The 9,503-nt window shown below is 32.8% G+C and overlaps 2 protein-coding genes across 2 annotated transcripts in view; one reads left to right on the plus strand and one right to left on the minus strand.

Annotated features, from left to right (window-relative positions):
• Positions 1-1,646, minus strand: part of LOC107004838 (heterogeneous nuclear ribonucleoprotein F) — an 8,722-nt gene extending 7,076 nt beyond the window's left edge. The window contains exons 1-2 of the mRNA XM_015203214.2: positions 1,487-1,646; positions 135-899 (exon numbers count right to left, since the gene is read on the minus strand). Of these exons, the coding sequence (XP_015058700.1) occupies positions 135-899; positions 1,487-1,500 (779 nt within the window). The 5' untranslated portion in view covers positions 1,501-1,646. The remainder of the gene's footprint in view (positions 1-134; positions 900-1,486) is intronic.
• A 3,789-nt stretch (positions 1,647-5,435) lies between these two features.
• Positions 5,436-9,141, plus strand: LOC107005055 (chaperonin-like RbcX protein 2, chloroplastic). Its single transcript, XM_015203538.1, has 5 exons — positions 5,436-6,056; positions 7,695-7,786; positions 8,430-8,487; positions 8,658-8,723; positions 8,823-9,141. Exons 1-5 carry the CDS (start codon positions 5,751-5,753, stop codon positions 8,940-8,942), a joined length of 642 nt encoding a protein of 213 aa, XP_015059024.1. The 5' UTR covers positions 5,436-5,750; the 3' UTR covers positions 8,943-9,141.
• Positions 9,142-9,503: the final 362 nt, after the last annotated feature.

Consider the following 9,503-nt stretch of genomic DNA (forward strand, 5'->3'; position numbering starts at 1 on the left):
GGGGGGGGGGAGGGGGGGCAAGGAAGAGAAATCCCGCAACTAAACCAGTGATTATGGTAATAGACATGACATTACCAGATGGAGAGGATAAAGCATATCAAATTCTAATCTAAAATGCACAATTGAGTACTCACCTGCCCCTTGAAACTGCTTCCTCCAACTCCTCAGATGATGAAGCGAAAAGCTCTATGTAGCGATTCCCTATTGTCATCCTGTCCTTCGCCATTGCAGCTCTTGAATCATCTGCACTAGCAAATTCAACAAATGCTTCCCCTGTAGGTCTACCCTCAAAAGTAGCTGTTATATGGATTGATTTTTCTTCAAGTTCAAAATCTTTAAAGAAATCAATAATATCTTCCTTGGTAGCTGAGAATGGCAATCCCCTCAGCCATAATACGCCAGTGTGTTCTGCAAGGTCTTTACTTTCATCAATAGATCTAGCCCTCGGAACTGAACCACCGCGAGAATCATAAACTTCATTGGCTATAGCCTTATAGTATTCATCCTTCTTGCTTCTGAAAACCTCAACATATCTTCTTCCAATATTCTGCCTGTTTCTCTGAAGAGCAAAATCAACTTGAAGAGGGTACCCCAAAACACAGTATGCTTCCCCTGTAAATCTTCCACCTTTGTGGACAAGAAGCACATCAACTACATCCAAACCATGCAAGAAATCAGCAATCTCAGTCTCTGAGCAATCAAATGGGAGGCCACGGAGTCGAACAACAGGGAATGGCGGAGGCTGTCCATGGTAAGAGTATGACGGGGGAGGTGGAGGAGGAGGAGGATTGTACATATAACTTGACCCTGGAGGAGTAGCATAATAAGAGGAACCTTGATCCATTATGCGTTGCCTTTTGAAGCCCATTTCACGGGCATCACCACTGTCCATGTAGTTTCTTCATCAAATCAAAATGAAAGCAACCTTTTTGTCAGTATCCAACTCAAAATCAATAAAAACAGGCATTATCCTATCCATTTTTAAAAAATAAAAAAGATAGACCAATCAACATAGCAGACAGACCAAAGAACAAGTCAAACAAGCATCACAAGATAAAATTGATTTCCCTTCACTTAAAAACCCATACCCTTCACCCACTATCATACTACATTTATCGATCAGTTACCACTCTATCCACCTCTAAAGGTGTATACATACAAAAAGCATATATAAGCTTCTCTTTTACAACCAAAAGCATCAAAAAGTATCTCTTTTTTTTGGTGGGTAAGCGTTCAATTTCATTTTGGCCAACTATGTTAACGTAAATTCACAAACAAAACAAAAAAAGAAGGGAAATTTCCAAGTGGGTATCTCATGGTTGCCCTTCATTTACTAGAATGCATCAAGAGTGAATCCTACACTTTCCAACCCACTTACAGAAAACAATCAAAAATCACAAAAAATACAACCTAAAAGAGAAATTCCATCAAAATTACAGACACCCAACAAAAAAACGGAACATTACAAGAAGAATTAGGTGCTTACCCTCTGTAATACATCTTGATTCAGCGTCCGATGGATCTGTGAAGTGCTCTTTCTGTGTCTATTGGGGTTTTGGGGGGAAGTGTAGGGTTCTTAAATTGGGATTTTCCTCTCGCGATGTAGCTAAATGGGGTAACCCGGTTCAAACTTATGTAGTAAGCTCTAAACAATGTCGTTTTAATTTTAATTTTTCCGTATTGAGAAAAAGAAGTCCAAAATCATTTATTTCGCGATGGAAATAGGGCACGACGGATTTAAGGTTGAGCTCAGCATGTGGGAGGTGGACTGGATTGAAGTAGGATTTTTAAAATTTTACGTGGGTTTAAATTTAATTTTAATTTTTTACACGACTGATAAACCATTATTTGTTAAGATAATTTCTTTAAAACAACTAAAATATTCAAGATAGTAAATGAAAATGACTCTATAAAAAAAAAACAATTTCATATATGTTTTTCAATTGATCTCTATAAAATAAATTTTTCAGTCATAATCTATTAAAAGTTAATACAATTTTATAAAAATAAACTTATGTAGTAAGCTCTAAACAATGTCGTTTTAATTTTAATTTTTCCCTATTGAGAAAAAGAAGTCCAAAATCATTTATTTCGCGATGAAAATAAGGCACGACGGATTTAAGGTTGTGCTCAGCATGTGGGAGGTGGACTGGATTAAAGTAGGATTTTAAAATTTTTACGTGGGTTCAAACTTAATTTTAAATTTTTACACGACTGATAAACCACTATTTGTTAAGATAATTTCTTTAAAACAACTAAAATATTCAAGATAGTAAATGAAAATGACTCTATAAAAAAAACACAATTTCTTATATGTTTTTCAATTGATCTCTATAAAATAAATTTTTAAGTCATAATCTATTAAAAGTTAATACAATTTTATAAAAATAAACTTATGTAGTAAGCTCTAAGCAATGTCGTTTTAATTTTAATTTTTCCCTATTGAGAAAAAGAAGTCCAAAATCATTTATTTCGCGATGAAAATAGGGCGCGACGGATTTAAGGTTGAGCTCAGCATGTGGGAAGTGGACTGGATTGAAGTAGAATTTTTAAAATTTTACGTGGGTTCAAACTTAATTTTAATTTTTTACACGACTGATAAACCATTATTTGTTAAGATAATTTTTTTAAAACAACTAAAATATTCAAGATAGTAAATGAAAATGACTCTATAAAAAAAAACACAATTTCTTATATGTTTTTCAATTGATCTCTATAATATAAAGTTTTAAGTCATAATCTATTAAAAGTTAATACAATTTTATAAAAATAAATTTATTTTTAGTATCAAACTTAACTAGAAAAAAAAAATTTAAATAATTATGTGAGGCGCATTCATGCGAGCATGTCAATTCGCGTGTGATGGGCGGCTTGAAAATAAAAGAGTTATTAAGAAAAGCAGAACAAATCGAATTAAAAATTTTATAAGCTAAACGTAATCCGTTCTATACCGTTTCATTGTCATCCTATGTTTATTATTTTTATATGTAGACTCAAATTAATACAAATTATTCGGATGGAATATTAATATGCAAAGTTTATAATGGGCGGTAATTGCAAATCGTATTTCTTTTATAAAAAGAAAAAGAAAAAGTTTGTAATCATAAGTTTATTTATATTATAAAAGAAATACGGATGCATATGTTATTTACCAGTGAGACATCTTATATTTTGATTTATTTAATTTGTTTTTGTAAGTTATTATGTTGTGTTGTTTGAAAGTTAATTTAATTAATTTTTAAAATTAAATTAGATTAGAATAATTTGATGTTTTTAAATAAAATTTTAGATATTTAAAAATTATACGAAAAATATTATAAATTACATTTTTTTTTCATATCAATATGATGAAAAAATATATCTTAAGAAGCTAATCAAAATTCAAATCATCTAAAAAAGAAAATTATGACAACTAAAAAGGAACGAAGAGAGTATATTGATGAATTATGATTAGCTCATTTTGAAAGATAATAAAAATTTGAAAAGTTTTGATAATTTTCACTGCAAATTTTTCGTGTTTATGAGAAAAGTATACTTTTTGAGACTAGATTGCATCTCCAAACAACATTTCAAACTCCAAATCAGTGTTATTTGAGATCATGTCCAAACACCTATTAACATTTTGCTTTAACTATCTGAAATGTATATTTATGGTGAGTTCTAATTTTAATTGTTCATCCTTGAGTCGATAGCTCAAAATATGAGAACTCTTTGAGGACACTTGTAAAAAACTAATTTTTTTTTATTGATATTAATGATAATATTGAAGATTTATGTGTGGCATATGGAACTTCAAAATTTTTTATCATTCTACTTATGAATAGAAATTTGAAGCTAAATTTGTGGAAATGTTTAGCAAAAGAATTAAAGTGAATTTGGTAGTGGTTGTGGGAAGATTTTGATGGTGGAGAAGTGAATTTGGTGATAACGATAACATTAATGGTGGTGTTTTAATGGTGTGTTTGATAGTGTATAGAGAAGAAGAAGCAATCGGGAGATAGGAATTTTATATTTTTAACATAATTATTGATGTGGCAGTGACATGATGATGACGTGGCCCGAGTGTGAAACACTCTCTCATCATGTGATTGGTTATATGTGTGTTACGGTTAAAATAAATTCATTTTTTAATAATTCAGGTGTGTGATACGTCTCCATAATATTTTAAGCATTTAACTGCTTTTCAATGAGTTGAGGGAAATTTATGCATTTTCCCTATTTACAATAATATTGTAATTATTATGTACTTTTTTACTCGTTAATCCTATCATTTTAGAATATCCGGTAAAAAATACCATTTATCTCTTATCCCATTAATTAAAGTTGTAAGGATGAATATTTAAGCCTAATTCAACTTCAAAAGTTAACTCGTAAGTGAAGAATTGTTCAAATCTATATAAGGAGACCAGGGGCAGACCCACATGGTGTCCGCCGGGTGCTCGAGCACCCATTAACTTCCTTACGAAATATATATCTATGTAGAAATTGATAGGTATTTGTATAAAATTAACATAGAGCACCCAATGAATAAATCATATAGTTGGCTCAATGGTTCTAGGATGTGTACTTAAGACTCTTTTAATGTTGTTGTATTAAGGTTCGAATCTCATTGTTAACACATATTTTTTATAGTTTCACTTCAGAACACCCACAACCTTAAAATCCTAGATCTGCCACTGAAGGAGACTACATTCAAATCCCTTTCCAATGTGAAAATTTTATCTCATACATAGCTAATTGTTGATAAACATACTAAGTTTGCTTAGCTACACTTTGTTCATAGCTATAATTTCAATTGCTATGTCAATTTTTGTTTGTATATCTCACTGTAATTTAATAATTTATACAATTTAAGCTTTTAAATAGATTATATATACAAATAAAATTTACTAATTTGTATATGAATGAATCCCTATATACAAATACAAGCCTTTAGAGATTTGTATATGAGCCCAAAATTTGCTAAACATATATGAAACCCCAAAATTAGAGATTCGTATATGAGACTCGAAATATACAAATACAAAAGAAATATATTTAGCTATTTAATCTCAATCTTAATCGCAAGTCATAATTATTTTATTAGTTACACCAACATGAAACAGTATAATATGAGAGTCCAACATTAGTGAACAAAGAATTGAGATAAACTTGACTCAAATATTAAGTAAAGATAGATATTAGACCTAACTCAAGCTAGCTCGTAATTTTTTTTTCTTTTTTTACTTAAATTCATATAAAAAGACCAAATTTACGATCATTTCTCAATGTGGAAATTCTTAACAAAAAGTTTGGTTTCTACTTTTCCCACAAGTAATATGTATTTCAAAAGATACAAAAAAAAAAAAAAACATAACCAAATTGAACACGTTGGTTTACCAACGGCCTAGTGGTTGGAACCAAACCGTCCAGGTGTGTGTAGGGAATCAAGAAAGCAACAGATACCTTTTTCTTTGAATCTCTTCAGTGTTGAAAAACCTTATGTGGTTGGAACATTTTCCACCTCAAAAATATCCCAATTCTTGATAAACGTTTTCAAGAATTGTTTTTTTCCACTTTTTTCTTACATTCTATTACTTTGCCCCTAATAAAAATACCCAACTTGTTGAAATTTCAACTATAAGGGGCAATTTACTTGTCAATCTTCAGTTTTCTTGGAACCCCATTTCAGTTATTCTCTTGTTTTCATTTGGGTATCTCTTGATTTCTTGAACTTTTTTGTTTCTAAATCTTGGTTGTTGTGGGGAAAAATGGTGGGGGCTTTGTCTGTTGTGGGTTCACCTATGGTGGATGCCCATTCTAGCCCTTGTTTGTGTTTGGATGCTCTGCCTACTTGTAATTTGGGTATTGGGGATTCACTTGTTAGGAAGCAGAAGCAATTGCCAAGATTGGGAACAATGGAATTGAGTACTTCTTTTGTAGATTTGAGGTTTTCAGCAAAATGTGTTAAGGGTAATTACAAGAATTTGAAGAAACAGACAAAGGGTAGGAAGAACCTTAGGATTGTTAATGATTTAGGTGGACAGTATGAAGAAAGCTTTAGTGACATTAAAACAGTGAGCAAACTCCAACATTTTCAACTCATTTTTGTAGATTGAGGCTTTGTTGTTTAGCACATTTTGTTTACATTCTTGTGATTTGTTGCATGTATGATTGGTCACGAATTGTTGTTAGTATGACTTCATTTTTTATATGCGTTACTTGAGCTTAGGGTCTATCGGAAACAACCTCTCTGCCTTGTGAAGGGGGTGAGACTGCATATACACCACCCTCCGCAAACACCATTTGTGAGTTACACCATGTGTGTTGTTGTGAACGTCATTGATTGTTCGCTAATTGTTGAGAACCTACTGCAGTTTATGTTGAGACATAATATAATTAAGTAACTTAACATGTGCTTTCTCTAACAGCTTAAGTAGATAAGATAGTCCGACAATTCAACAATTAAGCTTGGTAGAGTATTCAAACAGAAGTTATATGTGTTTCCCCTCTCTCCTCAAGGCTACATATTGCGTTTACCTATGTTGCTCGGACTCTCTAAAAATGTCAACACGTGTATCGGACTCTTCAAAAGTAGTTGATTTTTTTCGAGAGTCCGAGCAACATAGGTCTTTACACCACCCTCTTGGTGAACAAACACCAAATAGATGTTGAGACTATACATGGGTTGTACTTGTAGCTCGGAAATTTAGAAGCTTAATACTACCATTATTGATTTCAAGACGGGAAAGGAGCAGTATAGTGGTGAGAAAATTATCATTTACTTCCTTTAGGTGGAGTATTTGTAATGAACTTCTTGTTGCTTGATATAAAACAATGGGAGGGAGTTATATATAGTTCCGCTCCTTCCAACTTTTCAAGGGCTAAAAAAGCTAGGTGGAAGAATATCGAACCCATACAGTTTTACTTGTGCTCCTCTGTTACTTTCTTTCTTGAAAGGGAAAAAAGCAATGAGCATTCAGAAAGGAGGGCAGTTGTTTATTGGCTATCTGAATTCTTTGCTTGTGAGTTTTCAAGTCTGTTTTTAGTGGTGAATATAAACTGTCTGACTTATTTGTTGTGCTATCAATATTTTCATTGTATCAATGATCTAGATCAAATGTTACCATAACACATTATGGTAGTATTTCCCTGCACTTCCAGAAGCGGATGCAGCATTTTGACAATTGTTTCATCTGATAGAGAAGGTGGCAGTGCCATGTCATGATAAACTCTATTGAAACCGTTCCGCTAAAACGGTATGCTACACATGCATCAACCTTGTGAGGACAAAACCCCAACTTGTTTATTAGTTTTAGACATGCCATTGTTAGCTTAAGAGCTATTTCTTTCTGAATTTCTTGCTATTTGAATTCCTCGCTCTAGAGCAATTAGTGCATCAGGATAGGTCATGATGAAAACAACTTTGGTGATTATGCTAGTAGCTACCTATATAGTGTTGCCATCTTTGTGAAATGTGAAGGACATTCAATCTGCTCGAATAGTAGCCTTCACTCGTCTATCATTCATTATAGCACTCCAATGGTGGTTCACTTTTTTTTAAAGATATATTCATTTAACTACCAAAAATTTTGTTTCATTACAAGTATTCTCTGGCATATGGAGTTTGAAATATACCTTCCAAGTTCCGATTTATTTGTACTCTCATACTTTGTTGCTAGCAATATCTGAAACACTTGCATTTTTTTCTGCAGCAAATTCTCAACTACTTCACATATAAAGCAGTGAGGACTGTTTTGAACCAGCTTAATGAAATGAACCCTCCACAATATCATTGGTTCAATGAGTATGTACATACTTCTCTTCAATTTCTTTTTAATCTTTTCTGGATAAGAGTGTGTCTTATGGTCTATTGTGACATTATTTTATTGACTTTAGATAAATGTTATCAACAAAAAGCGCAAAAACGTTCTAAGGTATGCTGGGGCTTTAAGCAACTTAATTGAAAAAAGGCGCAAAGGGAGAAAATATATGATATAAATGTTTAGTCCAAGACTAATAATCATAAGCATAATCGACAAATATATGAACAAAGAAATTGGAAAAAAAAAAGATTACGATAAAGTGAAATATCAATTGTTTAGTGTCACTGCTTCAGAAAAGGCTCACTGGCTAGGAGAAGTATGTCTTAGAACTCAGTGTGATGACACTGAAGCGCACATTAAGCGAGGTGAAGCGCTCAACACGTTTCGAGCCTCATTAGTGCTTAAGCGCGTTTTAAGCACGCCTTTGACAACACTGTTTTAGATTATCAGGCTGACACTAGTGCTGGTTCTCATATTATCAAACATGATGCCCAAATCTAGGGTTATATCCGTTAGTCTTGATATTGTACGGAAACTGCTAAAGAAAGCAGTAGTCGCTGCAAGTACTGATGTCATTCGTTTGAGCTTGCTCGCTTTGTTTCCTGACTATCTATTATTCAACAGTTATGTTACAGCAAATAAGCCTAGTGATGGAAAGCGTTTCATTCGTAACCTTGCAAAGGTAAGCCTTATATAAAACCTTGACCGCCATTTATGTATATAACGAGTCATAATTTAATGCAATCTCAGACATTGCATCTTTGGATGGACCATCTCTGAGCTCTGCAATAAGCAATTGGACAATGAGAAGGGAAAAAAATTGTTGACGTTTTTATACCATATTCTTGACAGGAGAAGCAAGAACTCGCTGAAAAGGTGATGGCAACACGGCTCAGTCTGTATGCGAAATGGATAAAAGTAAGAACCGATATGCTCTCTTTTTGCTTCAAAATGTTGTGAAAGTATATAGCCTTGTTGGACGTGGAACAGTTATCTTATTTCGATTTTTGTCACTAGAAATGTGATCACGAGGAGATATACAACCGAATATCTGATCAAAATGTGGAAGTGATGCGTGAGCGACTCATGGAGACTGTGATTTGGCCATCGGATGACACGAACACTGGGATGAAATAACTTCATTGGCCATTGCATGCTGTTGATTTCACTTCACTTTTCTCTTTCAGATTCTGTTTCTATTAGCTTTTCCACTGAATATTTCCAGTAAAAGTTGATGTTGTATTCTTCTCAGATCATTGGGGGTTCTTGAACTTAAATTGTATATAAAAAGGGACTTTGTATATCATATTCAGTATATTATTTTAGTGTTAGTTGACATCTTATAGAAAAAACATATCTGCACTAAGCTAAAGAGACATTTAGTGGAAAAATTCATTGCTGCAAAAACATTTAGGTATAATTGAGTTAATGGTGTTGCATCTAGAGTTGCTATTTTCCTTAGCAATATTTATATATAGATTGTTGATTATAAATAGGAGAAACTAAGCAAATATTTCATAAAAGCAAAATAATTACAAACATACGTTTCCGTTTTCGTGTGTACTTTTTGGAAATAAAATTTTAGTTCGAGGATAATTAAGTCATTTTAAGTTTACTATGGCTGCTCAGATTAGGTCCATCAGGATATTATTGTCATTACCATGAATAAAAGTAGTAAAATTTTAGGAATTCCATGGA

Source organism: Solanum pennellii, chromosome 11 (genome assembly GCF_001406875.1).
Source record: "Solanum pennellii chromosome 11, SPENNV200".
In the NCBI taxonomy this organism is placed as follows: Eukaryota; Viridiplantae; Streptophyta; class Magnoliopsida; order Solanales; family Solanaceae; genus Solanum; species Solanum pennellii.